This window comes from Lissotriton helveticus, chromosome 7, assembly GCF_964261635.1.
Source record: "Lissotriton helveticus chromosome 7, aLisHel1.1, whole genome shotgun sequence".
Taxonomy (NCBI): domain Eukaryota; kingdom Metazoa; phylum Chordata; class Amphibia; order Caudata; family Salamandridae; genus Lissotriton; species Lissotriton helveticus.
In genome coordinates this window covers 114,932,311-114,953,274 of record NC_136068.1, presented here as the reverse complement: position 1 = coordinate 114,953,274, position 20,964 = coordinate 114,932,311, and the positions used below count along the sequence as shown (strand labels likewise).

Sequence of the window (20,964 nt, the reverse complement as noted above, 5' to 3'; positions counted from 1 at the left end):
ATATAAAACAGACTCTGCTAATGTTGTATAATATGCAACAGTTTTGTGATTTTCTTTTAAATATGTTTTTTTTTTTTTTTTTTTACTTCTGTTCACTGTTTAGGTGTCCTGTACCAGGTTGTGATGGGCTCGGCCACATAAGTGGCAAATATGCTTCTCACCGCAGTGCCTCAGGATGCCCGCTGGCTGCCCGGCGCCAGAAGGAAGGATCTCTCAATGGCTCTGCCTTCTCCTGGAAATCGCTGAAGAATGAGGGCCCATCCTGTCCAACGCCAGGCTGCGATGGCTCTGGCCATGCTAATGGTAGCTTCCTAACACATCGCAGGTACGCCAAGTATGCAGGCTTCACATGACGGTTTATCATGCAAGCATTATGAGAAAGAATAAAATACCAGTCAAACATGTTCCTTCTATCTACACTGTATTCAGGCTCACTCTACTTGGAGTTATGTGTGTGGTGACTTTTGTTGGGCCAAAGCATATTTTTTGCAACTGAGGGTCTTTGGTTTGGTATTTTCAGAAAATAACTTTGCTTTGTTTTGTATGTAGATAGAATTTGTTTGTGCTTTCAATTTAAAGTATAACCAAACTCAAACAAGGCAATGTATATCAAATTTTGAGATAAAGTTTGGTGTACTTGAAACAGTGAGAATTGATTTCATTTGAATTTTCACTTTTAGAAATTGCCTGCTTTCTCTAAATACTTTTCATACTGTTGGATAACTACACACCTTTCTTTCTACTCTATTAATTGCACAGTCGGGATTTGATAGCAAAAAATGTTTAGAAGCAGTGAGAGGTAGACATTGTGGAAGTTGCTTGAATGTGAGATAAAAAAAGGATTACGTTTCAGACACACTCCATAAGGTGACTCTCGAAGTTCTCGGCTGATTGCGCAATTTTTAAATCTGTTATTTATGTAAAACTGGTTATTCCTGGCTTAAGATACTGTTATGCTAATGAATCATGCAGAAATTAAGTGCATGGATAATTTTACAGGTGAAACATGTCGATAATGGTTTAGGGAAGTGTTTTTTAAATTTGGTTTTCCTTTAAATGCACTCGACATATAACTTTATTTTAGTTTTACATGCTTACGTCTTGTTACAAAGGTGTTTATAATTTGCATCTGTTCATTACTGTCACCCTGTATTACACAAATGCTGGGAACACAGCAAGATAACACTGTGAACATCACTTCAGAAATTCCTCAAGAACATTACCGTGGGTGAAATTTAAATTATGCCAGTAAAATTAGGAACATTCTCAATTTTTACATCGTTGCCTGTGGAATGCTCTCTGCTGCAGAAAATGTCTTACTGAGAGACTTAAGTCTGCTGAAACATGTCTCCTCCCAATAACGTACAATACATTTAGTTTAACATGAGGTATGCACTTGCTTCATCTAGTCCCCTGAGATACAGGAAAAGCACACTTTCCTCTAAAAATGTAACTGCCTAGTTTTGTTAAAAAAAATAATGCAGTTTCACACAACATTTTGAACACATTCCGATTCTATGTAATCATTACAGTGGCCAGAAGAAAACTGTGATGAATAAAATGCTCCTAGTTTTGGCTTTATCTCCATGTCACATACTTAGAAATGAGGGCATTTCTTTGTTTTGTAATTGAATGTGCTCAATTTGAGAGGGCACCTTTTTTAGAAGAATGGCTAATGTGAACTCAGTTTCATTCTGTGTCACTCCTACAAGCAGTTGTGGAATGCTTCAACTATGTCTTGGTTCTTCTTTCAGTTTATCTGGGTGTCCAAGAGTCAGCTTTTCCGGAAGAAAGGGAAAACTCTCAGGGGATGAGCTTCTAAGCACAAGATTTCGGACCACTGATGGTAAGGATATTGGACTCATCTTCCACACAAGCCTTATGCCACAAAGACTGCAAAGCTCATTAGCTGCCACAATTCTTTACTCAGTTTTCCCTTACAATCAGCATACTCTTCCTGAACATTATGACAAGAACCCAACACTGGATCCATTGCAAGATGCAGCGCACTTCACCAACACTGTCTGACACCTCTATAAAACAGTTTCCCCCTCTATACACAATTGACTCCTACAGACCTGCTACCCCTCAATACACTAAAGTACCTAATTCAAAGAATAAAATACTCACCCATCTACACTTAGATGCTCTGGAACCACCACTCCATTTGCTTTGTTGAGCATTCCAAACATATACTTGTCATTGAGCCCCTCGTATCCTTCGACATCAGTGGAACCGTTGAATGCCTTCAGACAATTCATCTTGCACAGTTCACGTTAAAAATCACATAAAATAATCACTAAACATTAAAATGTAAAATCTGTTTTTTATTAAGAAAATGCACAGCTTGAAGATCAGCAGCATGAGGCTCTCGAATACTCATTGGGGTTCTGTGTCACGTCTATAAATCAATATATACTCAATGATTTTCTGGACAAGATGGTATATATCTATTGAGTATAGAAGAATGCTGGCCACGCCTGATGTAGGGCCAAATGTAAAAACAGTAAAGCATATGCATTTTCCAGCAGTGGGAAGGTTCTAGAGCAAATGATCATGAGTACACTGCAAGTAACATGAGGCTTTTATGGGCTGGTGGTGAATGCATGGTGCGGCCTCCTATTAGCGACAGGTACAACTTTCAAAGGAGTCTTGGTAAATCTTAAGGGATTGATCAACGTTTTATGAGCCATTGGAAGTCCTTTGCTGCAGTCAATCTGCCAAAGGCAGCTATAGTACAAAAGTAAGAAGGTTCACCATATTTTGGACAGGCATTCCTAAGCGATTTAGGTCTCGATTGACATTTTGTTAATTTATAATGGGTTTAGAGCCTACCCATTGCTTGCTGTTGGTTGAATTCATTATCACTCTCATTTTCTTGCTGGTTTGTCAGCGCATGTCTACTTCACTTCCTCTTCTTGTGTTTGTCCCTCCCTTGGAGCATGGCCAAAGTACGTGTTCCCTTCCACTGCTTGCATTTTTAGAGTTGCTTTTTTCTTTTTGTTGAAGCACGCCACAAGAGTGTATGTTTTTGCAAGCTGTCTCCCTCATGCGATTCTCTAATCTCGCTCTCTTTACCCGTGCACCTCTGTCCCACACTCCCAACGCTCACCAGTGAGCTTCTGTGCACTGCACATCACTCTCCACACATGTGCCTGTAGACCCCATCCACAATTATGTTGCTCTCGTTTGCTCGTATGCTAGAGCTCCCACTAGCCCTAGCCTCCCCATGTTGCTCCCTCTCACCCGTGTGCTTCTGTGCCCACCGGCTCTCCTCCATGTTGCCTAATCCACCACCGCCTCCACCACTAGACGTGGCTGCCCCTGCAGACTCACTACCCGGTCCCCATTAACGTTAAAAAAAAGTGTGGTGACGTGGCCTTTAGGTTGCGTCATTTTGTAGATCTGTGCATGCATGTTTAACGCGTGCATGCCATTTAAAAATTACACAACCCAGCGGTCGCATCCTAGGGCTTATTACTTTTTTTTATCTTTCCTTCTTGCTGTACAGTATCTGCTTTGATGCTGTAAGGCATGATCAAAAGGTAATAGCAGTCAACAGCTCTCTAAAGCAAGACCTGTTGGTTTTGCTAATGCTTGCCTATCCTGCCCAGGACTCATCAAAGGCACTGTGGCCACAAACAGTAAAAAGGAACAGAGAAGACCCATACATCCTGACAAAAAACATCACGTATGTCATGGACATTAATCTTTTTGTTTTGCTGAAACAAACTCCAACTAAGCAGGTCTGTTTCTGCAAAAACAAATAAAGGAAATTTGCTTCCAAGACATGGCAGCTTGACCGGTGCTGTGCATTTACCCCAAAAATGCTCCCCCATGCCGGCTAGAGAACTTTCAGCAAAACAACTCTTATGTTTGTGAGCAGGTGGTTGCATGGATAGAAACAGCAGGCCTCTCCATCCATAACAATTTAAAGGCTGCTCTGTCATGAGGCTATGTGGCTCGAAACAAGTGTAATTTGTAATGTCATTTATTTTGAGGTAGTGTGCTCTAATGTACAGCTTCACCAAAGAGGCTCTTTGTTCTATTTTCGGCAAAAAGCATCAGAGTAACCACGTTCATATCCAAGGATTCTTGTTCCCAGGAACGTCATCGAGTCAATTTACATGCGAAACAAAACTGAAAAGTCTGTTAATGAGAAGCTACGGTATTTTTTTTCTTACTTGTAAGCCTAGAGCAGAAATAAAAGAGGCTTTGTTTTTATCTCCAGTGTTGGAAAATGATGAAGAAATTAAACAGCTGAATAAGGAGATCAGTGATCTCAACGAGTCGAATTGTGAGATGGAGGCCGACATGGTGAAACTGCAGTCACAGGTAAGTGCTGCCACACCTACCATTAGAGCACATTAACATATTATCCTCTGTAGGCCCTTGCTACTCCCCAGGTAACCCCAGGCTTATATTCATACTACTCAGAGAAAGGGCCGAGATCCACGCGCACCAAACAATGAAGTGGATAGGCTACAAAAGAGTAAAGTACTAAGACTCAATTAGAGAGCGTTGGAAAATGACACAGTGTACCAAAAATTGAAAATTGCCTTACTCATCAGATGTTCATGGTAGTAACATAACATGTGTGTTTGTAAAGCTCACTTTCAACCGTAGGTATTGTGGCGCTGAATTACAGATGTTTATTGTTACCCAACTCAATGGTACTCATTTTATCGACCTCCAACGGATAAAAGCTAGGATTTTAACCTGTGACCATTAGGTCAAACACAGGCCCCTGCAGTGGATGCATTAGTCCACTAAGCCACCAGACTCAAACACATATTTTCCTTCTCCATATTTAAAGTTTTTCAGTTGCTAAAGGGGACAATGTTTCCATGCAATTCAGTTATTCCACATTACAAATGTGTATTACAATATTACTTTAAATAGAAAGAAAAACTGTTAACCCGTTGGACGCTCATGACGAGCTGAGCTCGTCATGAGCCACAGTGCTCGTGATGAGCTGAGCTCGTCATAACGGTCCGAACGCTCGCACGTGGGGCTAATTCCCCTGCTGTGCTGAACGTTCATAGAAACGGGTGTGGCCGTGACGAGCTCAGCTCGTTATGAGCACACGGCCACCGTGGCTAGCTCGTCATGAGCACCGGGGCGCAGTGCGCGCCCCTCTGCCCCCAGCACAGCGGGGGAATTACCCCCACGGCCAACGGGTTAAATATGCGAAAATCTGCAAACAGCTCATTTAACAACTTTTCAACATTTCCAATGCGCTGAAGTACGGTCAAAGCATGTGTTTTGTAACTGCTGAAGGTATATCATTTCAGTTAGGATTACAAGAATGGTGATGGTGAATAATATGATTTATGAACGTAATTTCCAGAAAATACAAATTGAATGTCTATAAATGAATCACCTTTTGATGTAGCTGCCCGAACAACTGGCGTGCTTCCAGGTGATTTTGCATTCAAATATTTTGCAGCATAATCCGTTGGGTCAAGAGCTACTGTCTTGTACCTGTGTCTGAGCACTGTGGACTACTCCGGATTCCACCCACTGATTTGGTTCTGACCTGCAGCTCATTCAGAGCATGGTCTGGCACACTGCATATGAGGAAGGACATTGGGAAGTTTCTTATTAGTAGTAAAAGTTCTCATAAGGATCTTTCTCAGATTCACAACCTTCTGAATCGTTTATCATGATGTCAGAAAAAAATGGTTTTCTTCTGACGTCACGGGAAGAATGCGAAAGAATATTAATCAGAGTAAAATCGAGTGGCAGATAAAGTAAAGTTATTTGGATGTAACCTTTTCAATGCTGTTCTTAGTCAGGGATGATCCTGGCTCCTCCAGAACCAGTTGGATGATTTCAAAAGGTAATGCCACCATGGGCGCCATTTTTGAGCCCCTTCTGTCTGCATGTGGGCAGGCAAAAAACTAACAACGCTAAAAGTAAGAGACGGATGGAACATTTAAAGTGGGGAAAGGTGAAAGTAAGGAAGGGTGAAAGAAAGGTAGGAAGGGTGATAGGAAGGATGGATGGGTCGATGGATGAGTGATTGGGTGAAAGTATAGGTGAATGCATGGGTGAAAGGATAACTGAGTATATGGAAATCAACAGCATGGATGGACATACAGATGTATGGAGTGATCGATCAATGGTTTGGTAAGTCAAAAGATGGATGTATGGATACATGCATGGATAGATGATGTATGTGTGAACGGACTGATGGCTGATGGATGGACTGGTGAACGACTGAGGGATGAAAGAATGAATGGATGACAAATGTAAAGGAGAAATGATGGGTAGCAGGTGCATGGAAGGGTATGCGGATGAATGGATAGATGTTTGGATGGAAGAGGCAGCTACACTCTTCTAGGGAGGGTCGGGCAAACTGCTTCTCTTGCTTGGTGCTATCAGAGCTTTGGTTCAAAGTAGGGGGTATTTTAGTTTTCTGGCTACTCCTTTGAAGGACATTTATAAAAATTCTAAAATGGAGAACTTACTTGTAAAGCTGTCCATCCAGGTCTCGTGTCCTGGATTGAAACACATTATTTCACCATCTAACCAGTCACAAAATGAAACACACCACCTGTGACCCTGTCAATGCATCTTACAGCCCTTTCTCCTCCCTTACATGTTAGGGTTAACATGTTTATTGTGCCTCGCTTTTCAGATATCGTCCATGGAGAAGAATTTGAAGAACATTGAGGATGAGAACAAAGTGATTGAGGAGCAGAACGAAGTGCTGTTTGTGGAACTCTCCGGGCTAAGCCAAGCCCTTATTCGCAGTCTTGCCAATATCCGCCTTCCGCAAATGGTAAGAGGGAAGAGTTGCATGTCTCGGAAAATACAGACTGTAAAAACTGTTAACACATGCTGGGGCATATTTCCAAGGGCTTATCCCCACCAGAACGCCACTTTCTATGGCATTCTGGTGGCGATAAGCCCTTTGCCTTATTTACGAGGCGGCGTTAAGCCACTTAACGTGGCTTAACGGCGCCTTGTAAATTAGGCCCCTTTTCACGCAGAGCTTAGCGTGAAAGGGGTGGGTAATGGGTGTTGCGGTGGGCGTTCTGCCACAACACCCATTGCTTTTGACGCTGACCCCTATTTACAAACTGGATGCGAACTAACTGCTTGCAGTTAAATGCCAAAAAAACCGAGGTCCTGATCCTAGGGAAGCAGGCGGAACTCTGGGGTGACCAGTGGTGGCCCTCAGAATTGGGGGTGACTCCCATTCCAGCTGCCGAAGTTAAGAACTTGGGGGTTTGGCTGGATCCTACTCTCTCTTTTACCAGCCACACGAAGAAGGTTGCAGCTACCTGTTATGGTATCCTGCGAGGACTGAGACCGGTCCTCAAATTCTTCGACCCCCCTACTCGGCAACTGGTGGTCCAAGCCTCCATTCTTTCCCGGCTGGACTACGGGAGTGCGCTGCTGCTCGGAGTGAATCAGGCGGAGGCTTCTAGACTGCAAAGGGTGCAGAATGCCGCAGCGCGTGCCATTGTTGGCCTTCCCAGACAGTGCTCTGTCTCGGCAGTTTTGACCTCTCTCCATTGGCTGCCGGTCAGACAAAGAATTAAATTTAAGGCTCTTTGCCTGACATTTAAGATCCTGAAGCTCTCTTCTCCTCCAGCCCTTGCTAACCTTGTTTCCGCCTATGTTCCTACGCGGGCTCTCAGATCAGAAACTCTCCATCTGGCGGTTAAGACCAGGTTTAGACTGAGTAGGATGGGAGGCCGCTCCTTTCGAGTTCTAGCGGCAGGACTATGGAACTCCCTCCCTGTTCATATTCGAGCGTTGAACAGCCTGACTCCCTTTAGGCGCGCCATAAAAACTTTTCTGTTCCCTACTGCTGACTGATTCACTCTTTTTTCTCCCAGTATCAATTTGTTGTGTTGTGGTACCTGATCAGGCGCCGGGACGCCCCTTGGCTGGGGCAGCTGCGCGCCTTACAAAAGCTATTAACATAACATAACATAACAAGGGTGGCGTAAATATGGGACAGGGATAAAAAAAAAAAGGCCAGGAAAAACTAGACTTAATTAATTATTAATTCCTCCTCGTTTTTGTTTTTTATATGTATGTAGCATACATAGAAACAGCAAATCACCATTAGTGATTTTTCATGTGTGAAAATGACGAGTTGCAACTTCTGTGTGTGCTGCACAAAGCAACACATATAGAAGTTACAAATTGCTATTATGGATTGTTTATGTGCAGGAAGGGAAACCTTCCTCCATGTGAACAATCATTCCCTGCAACGCAGAAACCCTTGCACTATGGTGCAAGGGTGCCTGCGTTGGCACTAGGCAGCCAGGTTTAGCGCCAGCGCTGGGAGAAACGCAGGGGTTCGCTGCATTCTTGTGAATACGGCACAATCCTGCGTTTTTTTAAACTGAGTAATTATGGAGCTACACTGCGCTCTGCCAGTTTATTGTAAATATGCCCCTCTGTGTGTAATCTTTCTTTGTTGTATTCCTACATGTTGTGAGTTTAATGTGTGTCAATTAAAATCAGAAAACTCTTTTGTTCTCGGCATCCCTCCTGCAGGCTGCCACTTTGATTTTTGAAGTTCATTTCTATTGCGCAACCATGAACGGACACAAACACACACACACACACACACACACCCACCCACCCACCCACCCACACACACAGACACACCCACACACAAAGAGTTGCAGCTTTAGTGGCTTTTAAGCTAGAATTGTAATCATGAACCAAGGAAAGAAAATAGGACAGGCCTCAGCACAACTATACCTTATGGATACACAACTGAGAGAGGATGAAAGGTACCAAGCACAAGCAAGTGCAGAAAAAGCCATGATAAATGTGAGTGAAGCTTGTGTGACTTGAAAATGTAGTAGTTCCGTTTTTTCAACTTGCATGAGCTCACACTAATAATTACACCTAACTCCTTTTACCTTAACCACCCACTAGAAACTGGAGGAAATATTTCAGTTTCCAGAGGACACAAGACTAACCCAATAACCAATACATTTGCAACAATAGTTAATAACCATTAGATTAACTACTCATTTTGGGTTTTATAGTAGCGTTCCATCCACCATAAAGTGCTTCAGAGCCTCGTTAGGAGTAGTAGCAAACTCTATATAAATGCAATTACAATACAGCACAGTTCCCTGAATTAAAAATTTGGGGAAGTATTACTGGGGTAATACTTCCACATAAAAAAATTAAACAAGTACAAACTAAAGTGACAGCAATGCACAGACAAGGATATTGTTGGGTCCACCAGAATGAACCTGTTGACCACTGCACTACCTGTCTAACTGGGGAACTCAGAGTGGGTCCAAGAATAATCCTGTTAGATACATTTATTTGCTCATAGAGAATGGAATTCAGCACAGAGGGACTTACAAATGACCAATGTTGAGATTTGCGTAGGAACGTTTGTTTACTGCACAAGTTTAACACCTTCTGCTAAGGTTGTTTCATTTGATCCCTATTTAGCTGTTCTATATGTGGAATCATTATGCAGCGAGATTTTTTCTTAAATTAGACCGGAAGCCAGAGTCACAAGCCCAGCATTGTCATGGCAGTGTAACTTGCAGCATTGAAATCCTTATATGTAAATAACTCGCTTTTCTCAGAGGTGGTTCTAGTAACTGCCTTTCAATTTCCTTCCAAGCTAGCGTGCTATAATTGTGGGTTATTTAGGAAGCGCGCATGAACATTGCCATTTGCAGGGCTATTACGCAGGCTACTTTTGTAAAAAATAAAAATATTCTCAGGCATCGTTGAGAATGTGCGTTGCTTTACGAGGCTAGGGCATTTTCACCATCTGTGCCTTCAACCAGTACGAGTGACGAACATGTTTAGGCATTATTTAAGGCAGAGCCAACTGTTGTCATTTTGATTTCATACCCCTTTAAGTGTTCCTTCTTTGACACACATGCCTACGTCATCCAATTTCGTATTTTTTTTCTGGGTGATATAAGTGAGGACAGCGAAGCTGCAGCCGAGTCCACACACTGCTCTGCAGCGCATCCCATTTCACACTACCATGTGTCTGTGTGTGTGTGTGTGTGTGTGTGCCCACTTTAAATACCTCACAGGGTATATGCATTTTTACACTATTGTTGAACGTTGGTCATAATGAACCCCCACAGAGTGGTAATGAATAGCATTAAACTTGCTGTTTTTCTTTATGTATAGTTTGTGTCAATCATAGTTCCTTGTGTTGATTTCATTTTTTTAAGCAAAGTATTTAACCTAAGCTAGGAAACAAGATGTTAAATGTGGGCAGTAAGGTAACATCACATTGTAAAGGTCTTATGACTATTAGGAGAGTTGTTTGCCTGTGTACAATTTTACAGTGCTTTTCACATGTCAGTTTCACTGTACTGTTGTAGGGTCATGGGATTTCCCCTTTTCACTGCAGAATACATGTGTGAATGTGTATTTATTAGTAAATTATGTGTTATTGGTATACATTTATTTTCATTGCCCTGGCTCACAAATATATATTTCAAAGTCTGAGGATTCTTACTCTGGAACCTTTTCCTTCTGATAATTTTCTATAAACCTGCCCTTGAGCTTTGACACCCTCAGATTTAGGTTTATGGATATTGTGTTTCTAAGTTTTTAATTTGGATGTTATAGCAAACACTGGGCCTGATATATAAAACGTTTGTAGAGTTACAAACTGTGATTCTGATTGTTTGAATTTTAGGAGTTGGAAAATGATTACTGACTCCTAAAACAGGCTTGCAACTCCATAAGGCATTACTGTTTGGAAGGGGCTTGTTGTAGGTGTCCCTTCCAAATAGTTATTCTTTAGAAGATGAATCAATATTTTGTGACCCAAATGTTGAAAATGTACTGACTCCGGAGTTGTGGTAGAGCAATTCCAGAAAGGGAAGGTTCCACAAAGTACCTTGTCCCCTTTGTGAACTAAAAAAAGGTGGTTGGGAAGTAGGCAGTGTTGCCAACTATCTAACAAACTTTAAAAAAAAGTAAAATTTCTTTTTTAAACACAGCCAGGTTTCCTTTAAGGTAAACGGGCTGCATATAAAAATATACGTTTTCTTTATTAAAATATAATTACTTATATGGTGGTTTGTGGATCCCAGCAGGCCATCATCCCTCTGATGGCATCCTGTTAGAGGAAGTCACAATTTGCAACCTGCCTTATTAATATTCAGGAGGCAGGTCGGATTGCAACTCACTCCAAATTGTAATTTTCCTAACCGACCTATTAGTATATACGTTGGGTTGCAAAATTCCACAGTGGGGCAGAAATACTGGTCACCATTTGTGACCAATTTTTAATGACCAGTGTTTTGTACATCAGGCCTACTCCCTTCTAAACCACAGTCCTTAAGAAGGTTGTTTTTTAAGTAGAGGTTATTCAGTTGACTTGCCTGGCCTTTTTCTTTGTTAATTTGCAAAAACAATTTGACTGATTTGGCTTAATTTTTATTTTATCATCCTCTGTCTCACTGCAGGAGCCAATCGATGAGCATAATTTCGATACCTACGTGAACACTCTAACTGACATGTACACCAATCAAGAGTGTTACCAGAATCCAGAGAACAAAGGACTGCTGGAGAGTATCAAAGAAGCAGTGAAAGGAATCCAGGTTTGAGTGTGAAATGAAGCAACACAAACTCAGCAAAAATGAAGTATTTCACTCAAGTTTTCAGGCCGACAAGCCATTCAACTTCCTGAATGGCAAAAGACAAATGGGACCAACGTTTGAACCCAAGGATCATCTTTTGGAGAACCAGGATTTGGATGAAATCTCCTCTCTTTTTTATGGGAGGTGCTAACCTTTCTGAAAAAAATATTTGGGAGAGCTCTCCTTCCTTAGTTCAGAGTACTGTTGTGGATATTCAAGTCTTGTTGGTTACTGTTAAGTCAACATCGTCTTAAATAGCCAGTTTGCATGGTTGAAAATGAAGAGACGTTTGGCTTGTAGTTTGATAACTAAGAGGTGGACACGTGGAAGATTTAAGACTACCTTTGACTTAGATCCTGTTGGTTTAACTCAAAGCATATTGAGTTCACCACATAGTTAGATGTTGTGTCAACTGGGAGGAGGGAAAGTCAAGAGGTTGCTTCTGTAAAGGGGAAATTCAGGAACATGTCTTGGATCAAGCAACTAGCAAGGCCTCCAGACAATCCCTTGGGCACAACACTCACAGGGTGAAGAGAAGCCTTCCGGTTCTTCGGACCAGCCAGTGCTTCATTTCAAACGTATCTTAGCTCTGAAAGCTCTGGAGACAGCACCGTTGGACCTGCAGCTTCGCACCAACCCGGGAGCCACTCCACGCCTCCAGCCCGGCGCTTTCAAGGAACCTGCTGTCAGGATTTGAAGTGTTAAAAACGTAGCTTACCTAAATCAAAAACTGAAGACGCAGGTTTGAAATTCCAGTGGAAGCGCATGGGATAAAAGGTTCTCTCAGGGAAGCTTTTGGAGTTTGCACCCGTAGCATTCCTTTGACTGTCTTATAAAGAGTGAATTGCTGCAAATAATTTTATGAACTACTTATTCCTGGAGGGGCATGGGTGCTGCCCTATGTGTGCAACGTCCAGTGTCCATGGTCCGTACACTTGAGTTTGTGAATTGTTTGGGTTCATTTTGTTCTTCAAATCGTTAGAGTACAATGTGTGCTGAAGTCGAGACACTGTCTTCATACTAGGAGATTGCACAAATAGGCCCAGGGGTAAAACTTTGCCAAAGCTATAGTACAAGGAGCATTTTTCCAAATAATTGGTACATTTTGGAGGAACTATAATTCTTTTTCCCCGATTGGGCATTGTGTCGCCCACATCAAAGCTTTGGATGGTGCAGGAAGCAGAGTCTCCACAAAATCCTTACGCAACTTGCTCGAAACATCTGCTCTTGTGAGTAAAGGGCAGACACAAGTGAAAGCCTCTCTGCAGTGATCCCTCTTGCAAAGCGGACACCCTAAGTGCAACACAGATGCATCCAGAATGCGACCAATAGAAATGGCTGTTGCTCTTTCCCATGATCTGGTCCCACGCCAAGGTCTTCAATTGCTGCAGCATCTCCAAACACTGTGCCTTCTCATCCCTTGCTCCTCTGCTAGTGAGCTCTGTCCTACTTCCTCCATAACCTTTGGTATTTCCTCCCATCTTGAAGCTCACTAATAAACGAGACACCTTCACTTGAAAGGATAAATGGCAGCTCACCCTAAATGTGCATTTGTTTTTAGCTCGGAAATAACATTAGAATGGCACCACCAAAAACTGCTAATACCGCTTGACACAACTCCCTAAGAAAATAACCATTTGCATTAAAGTTTTTTGTCTTGTACTGCTTCAGATCAAAAAGCATGCATTAATTTGCTGAAGCAGTGCATAGAAATTAAACCGTTTATTGGATGCCAAAGTTGAATCTTAGTCAAGCAGCTGTGGCAGCCATCATGAAATAGTGGCAGGAGCAAAATCCGTCTGTAATTTTTAATTTGCGGTTGCAGTTAGTTTGCAACTAGCTGCTTAATACAACAAGCAAAGGTCTCTATCACTTACGGCCGGAATCTTGACAAATGTCTTTAGGAATTAAAACATATATTGCCATCTTTACTGATCGATAAACCCGCAAAACAAATGCAAACTGCCAGTCTTCCCTCCAAAGTCTCAGTTGTGGTGTATCTTCTAATATATTCAGCCATATCAGTTAAGTGGGCCCAACCCAAGATGGCTGACTTGTTTAGAAAAGTCAGGGCCAAGGGAAAAGACAACTAGCTTCTAATGAGCTTGCCCCTATAGCGCTTAAGGTTACTGGAACAGAGTGGGATATGGTGCTGCGGTTTCATTGTTACTGTCTTGGAAAAAAAGTCTTGAGAAAAGTCCAATGTCAGAACTGCATGTTAGCATGTAACCTAAAATAGGTGATATCTAGGGAGCCTGTGGGTCCAGGGGTGGGTCTAAAGCCTACTGTATCCCTGCATAACATCTTCTGACACTCCTACTTTGGGTCGCCTCTGTGTCTTTGTTGTTATGTTCATTATACCATTTTATATACTGTGCCTTGGTTGTGAAGGGCGTCCAAATATCCTATCAGATATTTGAAAAAAGAAGGAAAAAACAACTCAACATGTGAGTCAACCTTCCTATACCTGACCTGAAAGCCTGAAACAAAGCGGCAGAAGGCCCACAAGAAGGTTTGGAAATAGAGACTGGTTAATCCAATCTATCTCCCTTCCAGACAGGTTTCAAATCCTGAGGGCATGTTGATCGCATTCATGAATGTTTTATTTATTGAAAAGACTTCCAGGTTAGGGTGCACTTCATGGTGCTCTTAAAACCCACCTCCCTTCCCCGCATACTTGCAGCATTCTGTGCTGGTTGAGATGGGATTATTGTTCCCTTGAAGAAGGATCTTTCCCAACGCCATAGTGATTTGGCATCGGTTCTCTTCATGGCCTGTTAAAAGGTGCAAAAACGGGATGCATTTCTGTTTGTTAATTCAATGCGTTAAGAAGAATTGTTCTTAAAATGTAAATAGAGTCCAAAATGATTGTGACTGCATTTGAAATAGTATTAAAAAGTAGGGGAGAAAAATGCACTTCCTCAAAGAAAGTAGAAGTTAGTTTTTTTTAATGAAACTGTATATTTAATTTTTTGGTGAGACCTATGGTAATTTATTCACAAACACCTGGTGTTACTTGTGTCTATTTATTTACAATTATTCTAATTTATTAACTCATTAATTAATTCATTATTGTTATACTTATTTTACAACTGATCGCCAGACATACACACAAGTGGGAGGGTGCAGGGTAAAGCAGGGAAAGAATGCTGGACAAAGAACACAAATGTAAAAATAATAAAAATCAAATCATTTTGACAAAAGAAGTAGAGAAGAAAAATATAACTTGTAACACTAATTTTGATGCAACCAAGTTATTTTTATATATTTTGTTATTATTTATTCTTTTAAAAAAATGGGAATTTTTTAAAGCTATTTTATAACCGAGAAGTTTTGATATTTGTTTTTCGGGGAGGAGTGAAAATCTCATTTTTAATATGATTTACTTCTTCTTTTGTTCACATACTTTCAGGCACTGAAAACAAAAAATGAATATGTGGTATTTATTATTTATTTAATATTTAAGTCTAATAAACTGTGCTGTGGCTGTATATTTATTTTGTCATGTTCTGTGTGCGTCTGTTATGTAATGGCTGAGTAAAATTGTCATGTGAAGGAATATTGTTAATATTTAAAAAAAAACAAGAATATAGCATTGAATTGAAAGTTATGGGAGGCTATATGTTATTCTGTGATGAGTAAAAACTGTGATTCTTTCTAACCCCCCTCAGGAAATGTAAGAAACAGACAGGAATTCATTGTGTATTTGCGGGACGATTTCATAATAAAAAACCCAGTTCTGTCTATGAAGTTGGTTCTCTCTCTGCTGTTTGTTGGGGTGCTTGTTCAGCTTGTCTGTGTGCTTGTTCAGCTGTTGATGCCAGACTACTCTCTGTGTCTTCAAAGCCTTCCTTCAGGGGTCCCAGCATACAGATGTCACTGGGGCCATATAATCCAAAGCAGAGACGTCCACGGTGCAGGTACAGGGCAGATGTTGTCTTGCTAAAACATCTTTAATTACCAAAAATGAGTCCCACAACCAGATTTTATTAGCACCAGCCACTTACAAGTTCTGCTCACTATGCCCATCTTTATTGTTATTACCTAGCGTTCCATGCCCCAATGCTGCAATTTTAAGAACTGTAAATATATCAACCTGATACCCTACGTCTTGATATAATAATAATATACAAGGCTGCCACAGAAGCCTTTGGCTTGGAAACTTGATATAGTCATGCAAATTAGGGTACCCACTTACCTGTGGGTCTTTACACTCAAGTCAATTCAAATATAACTTTATTCGATCGTTAAAAAGCAATCATAAAAGTGTACATAAAAAACATTGCATTAAAAGATCATTACAGTTCCGTTATACATTCTCTCGGTGTCATACAAAATAGAAAATTCATTGATAGTTAAAAATTTCCAATGCATAAACAACCTCAATATCATTAAAATGCATTATATGCTCAGACTTTTCCTACTGCGCATCACTTTTTTTCAAAAACCATGTAATTGTTGCAACACATAGATGATTATCCAGGTATTGAATGCTTAACATTGCCAGGCGGCATTGTCGAAGGCCCATCTCTCTCAATAGCGCCTAATCAAGCTATAAAATTTACAAAATAAAAGAACATGAATAGTTCTTTGAGGGGAAACATTGTCACAGGGACGAGGCGGTAAGTCTTGTGACCAGTTATTTACTGTTGGAAAACTAACCAACCTATGGAAAATTCCAAATCTAAAACGGGATAACAAAAATCTATCATGATTATCGGGGACATATACCAAATAGGGTTGAATATTAAAAGTTGTCAATAACATTTGATGTTGCAGGACAGTAGGTTTTGAAACCTCAGATGTAATTCTTAAAGAATCCAAAAAAGCCAAGCCCTCCTTCTTCAGGTCCTTGCGCGAAATGGCTGAGATTTAGAAAGTAATCTAACTTTCCAATATCCGTTAAAAATTTACATACATAGCTCAGCCATGGTATCCTCATAGCTCCTTCCAATTTCAAAATATCTGTCAAAATATCTCTGTTCAGCTTTAGTTCTTCTTCAGTCCACAGCCTGTGCCAAGCTCAAGCTTGATGAGATCAGATATAAAAGCAAGACCCAATTCTGCATGGCAATCATAGTTAGGAGTGCTTTTAGGAGCTGCAAGGATGAACTTTAAAAAGGAGTTCTCAACTACCTGGATGGGTATAGGGTCCACAAATCCCCACACCCCGCTACCGTAAATTGCACCAGATACACATTTGGCTTTGTAGATTTTAATCAACTCCACAGGAGATCTGGTGCCTAATTTCTTCGAGAAAGTCTTGAGGGCAGCCGTTGAGCGAATCGTCGCGAGTTTTTTCGCTGCCACTGCCTGTCCCCATGACTCGCTTTGAGTGAACAGTATACCCAGGTAGGAAAATTGCTTGGTGTATTCAAGCTTCTGTCCTGCTATAAAAATGGCCCTTGAGGTTTTAGGGTACCTGCCGCAGCGCATGGTGAATGTTTTCGACGTGTTTACTCTTAAGCCCAAGTCACTCATAAAGAGGGCAAAACTATCCACCACGCGCTGAAGAACCACTTGAGTACGAGACATTAGCACAGTGTCGTCAGCATACAAAAGCGCCGGAATAGGGCGGGCAGCTACATATGGGGGATCCAGACTATTATTGTACAGGGCTACCTCCAAACCATTTACGTACAAGTTAAAAAGGAATGGGGCCAGGACACAGCCCTGCCTGACACCACTCCTGATTGGGATTTTGCCCGTGCGTTCCCCCTTTAGGCCATAACGGACGCGGGCTGAAGCATCACTATAAAAACGTTTAAGAAAATAAATAATGTTTTCTTCAAACCCAAGTTGTCTCAACAATAGCCACCGTTTGGAATGGACCACACAATTGAATGCGGCCGAGAGGTCGACAAAGGCCAGGAACAAGTTCCCTTTCTTGGCCCTTGTGTACTTCCCGACCAGCATTGAAAGGTTTAGGCCCTGTCCCACGGTTCCTAGGCCAGAACGAAAGCCGTATTGTAGATCAGATAAGATAGCATTGTCTTCAGCCCAAACCAAAACGCGGTCCAAAATTATACGGCCCGCTATTTTAGTAAAGGAATCTAAAAGGGAGATGGGTCTGTAGCAACCCGGATCATGTCTTTCACCCTTTTTATAGATGGGCCCTATTATGGACTCCACCCAGGTAGGCAAGAATTCTGAAACACAACTAGCGTTCAGCACCTGGACCAGAAGGGGGCCCCAAAGAGAAATAGTGGCCTTGAAGATGTCTATAGGGACACCGTCCGTGCCAGGAGCCTTCCCACCCTGGCTCACATGCAAGGCTTTTTCAACTTCTTCTAGGGTGAACATTAAGTTCCTTGTGGTGGAGTAGGCAATGGGGATAGAGGGAGAACTCGCCAGTCCCTCACCCTCATATACTTTAGAAAAATGCCTGATCCAATCTGATTCAGGGGTTGCTATCTCAAGTGTGGGACCTGCCTCTTCCCTAAGGAATTGTGTTCTGACAATGTTCCAGAAGCTCACACTATCATTCCTTCTGGATGCTAGGTGCAGGGCTTCACAGGCTTCTGCTTTTAGCTCATTCTTTCTATCTTTTATGGTGATTTTATACTCTTTCCTGAGTCTACCGACTTCTTCAGTGCACCTAGGTTTTTTGTGCAGTTCTTTCTTTAGGAGTGCATAAGCTCTAGTGCAACTAGCGTTAAACCAACCTCCTTTTTGTTTAACCTTTTTCCCCTGGCTCATGAGAGTAGTCCTAATTTCATTAGATATAGTCAGAAAGGATGCAAGGAGCATTTCGGGAGTAGAGTCTTCCCCCAAACAAATCGCTATCTCAGATATGCATTTTCCAGTTATTAAATTGAGTATTTGAGTTTGATCCGCCATGGTCCATCTTAACGAGTAACCATTTGTGCTACCAATGGACAAGTTTTCATCCACACTGTCTCTTTCTATATTACGTTTGAGAGACGACTTCTCCGGGAACACAATGGCTACACAGAGCGGAAAGTGGTCACTTAAAGCAATGTCTGAGACCTTAAAAGAGTAAATTCTATTTGCGTGCTTATTTGTTATCCGCATAGTCAATGGTAGAAGCACAACCCCTCCCATTAAATGTTGGAGGGAGGGAAGATGGTGTCATACAAACTTCATTTACAAATCCCAGATCAAATTTACCACATAGCACATTAAATTGTTCAGAAGGGAATGATTAAAATGTGACTGGCACAAGCCGTCTTCCCGTATCAATCCACACCGGTTATCATTCATCAAGTTGCACAAAGTACAGTTAAAATCTCCAAAAAAGAGTATCATCAGATCATGTCCATAGGTTTTTTCCTGTAAAAATAATGCTTTGTCCAATTTTTAAGGATGTTAGGGAGATCGCCAAGGGGGATATTATTGTATAAATTAAGCAGGGCAATTGGAATGTCCGAACCCAAGACAAGTATCAGAAATTGAAAATAGGTATCTTTAACGGGCTCAATTACCCTTGTTATATTCAGCTTAATTGACAAATAAATACTCAATCCACCCTTCGCTCTTCCATGCATAACATCGACAGCGGGGGTATGGACGGTCTTAAAACCGTTTAGGTGGAGTGGATCCCTACTCCATGTTTCTTGAAAACAGAACACATCTTGGGTCTGAATAAAGTCCTGCCATAATGGATTGCTAATTTTGGATTTAATGCCAGCAATGTTCCAGGAGGAAACACTGAATAACGGCCGAACCAAGGGGGGAGAGACAGGGGCTGCAGGACTAGGACTTACGCGTACGGTCGAAGTCCTGTGCTCCCTCCCTACCTCTAGCCCATCATCCACAACATTCGACCCCCCTCTATGAGCCTCATTCCTTATCCTATTGGAAGCTTTCCCCTACCTTCCTCTGCATTTCCCCCGTGGCTGGCAGCAAGTGTGGAATCAGCTGCTATGGTTGGAAAATTTTGTGGAGTGTCTAGCTGCAGTCAATCATTGTTTTCTAACCCACTAAGAGTGTCAAAGGGGTTAAATGTCGGGATACCATAACTTCTTCCTCCCATTGGACCCCCCTGATTGAATGGTGGACAAAGGGGGCCTGTGCACCTATCTGGCCGTGGTAAGCAGTAAAAGAAACCAAGGGGGGGAATATTAACAAAATCCGGGTCAACTGACCAAGTACAACCACTGTCAATTATACTACGAACTAGTGGTGGAGACCGAAATGTTAGGATTACACAGTCCCCACTCAATGATTTAGTTGACGTGCCCAACCAACTAAGTCTTTTGACCATCTTAAATTCAGAAAACATGAAATTAGCAAATCCAAGCTTAGTAGATAAAAAATGGAGTGATTTATTCCTCAAAGTCGACCAATGTTCAAAAGCATTGGGGAGGAGAGGAGGGACATTGGCTAACACCACAGTATGTGGCACAGCCTCAGGAGGGAGATTTAAAATGGGTAAGATCGTAGTTACGGTAACCTCCCTGGTGTCCTCAACTCTTCTCAAATGACTTATAGTTTTGTTAGTAATAGCTTGGGCAGGACCAGATGGACCTAATTCATTAATTCCAGTATTACCCCTTAGTCTGTTGGGCTCCAGTCGTCCATTAACCTCACTATTATTGGACTGAGTTTGAGTGACTGGGGCCCTCGGTGTATTATTAGAGTTTCCATTAGAGTCAGTGAGAGTAGGTTGAGGTAATATAGGAATTCGTTTGTCCTGGATAGACTGCAAATTACCAGCAAACTTTTCCTCCATATGAGTTACCCTGGTTTCTATGTTCGTAATTTTTAAACGAATGGGTTCTAGAAGGGTTGTTAGAAGGGTCTCCATTCTTCCCCAAAAACACTCCTCATCTGTTAAATTACCTACGCTATTTGAGGGAAACGCGGTTTCAGTCTGGCTGTTACCCTTATTTCCTTTTGTTCCAGTTTGTTTTGCAGCAGTTTTTTGTTGTTTATGACCCGCATTCCCTTTAGCATTTTTTACAGATGACCCTTCCCTATGGGTATGCTTTAGTTTACGTCTTGCCTTCTGTCCTCTGGTCATTACTCGCGGGCTATCACTATTAGCGGTTGGGATTGAAACAGAAGTCGGACTTAAAAGCGTATCACACCCCATCTTATCTGTAAGATCCTCAATCAAAAGTGGGGGCTCAGAAATTACATCCTTTGAAAAAATAGTAGGTGTCATAGATAGCCTGGTTGAACAGGGCAAGGGTTCAGAAGGTACATTACCCGTGATAGGCACATTATCATGTAATAATAGGATAGGTTGAGCCCCTGGCAAGGCAACAAAAGATAGTGCTAGTATCAAGTCCTGAGAATTTATTGTAACCATCGATGTATTTGTGGCAGGCAATGGGGGGAGCGTACCAGCTGGGAGGGAAAGGCGCCTTTCTGTACTTTC

General features: G+C 41.7%; 1 protein-coding gene across 1 annotated transcript in view; it reads left to right on the top strand.

Moving 5' to 3' along the window:
- Positions 1 to 15,368, top strand: part of MYT1 (myelin transcription factor 1) — a 67,435-nt gene extending 52,067 nt beyond the window's left edge. The window contains exons 19-23 of the mRNA XM_078652957.1: positions 104 to 325; positions 1,755 to 1,846; positions 4,232 to 4,335; positions 6,644 to 6,787; positions 11,445 to 15,368. Of these exons, the coding sequence (XP_078509083.1) occupies positions 104 to 325; positions 1,755 to 1,846; positions 4,232 to 4,335; positions 6,644 to 6,787; positions 11,445 to 11,585 (703 nt within the window). The 3' untranslated portion in view covers positions 11,586 to 15,368. The remainder of the gene's footprint in view (positions 1 to 103; positions 326 to 1,754; positions 1,847 to 4,231; positions 4,336 to 6,643; positions 6,788 to 11,444) is intronic.
- The last annotated feature ends 5,596 nt before the right edge of the window (positions 15,369 to 20,964 follow it).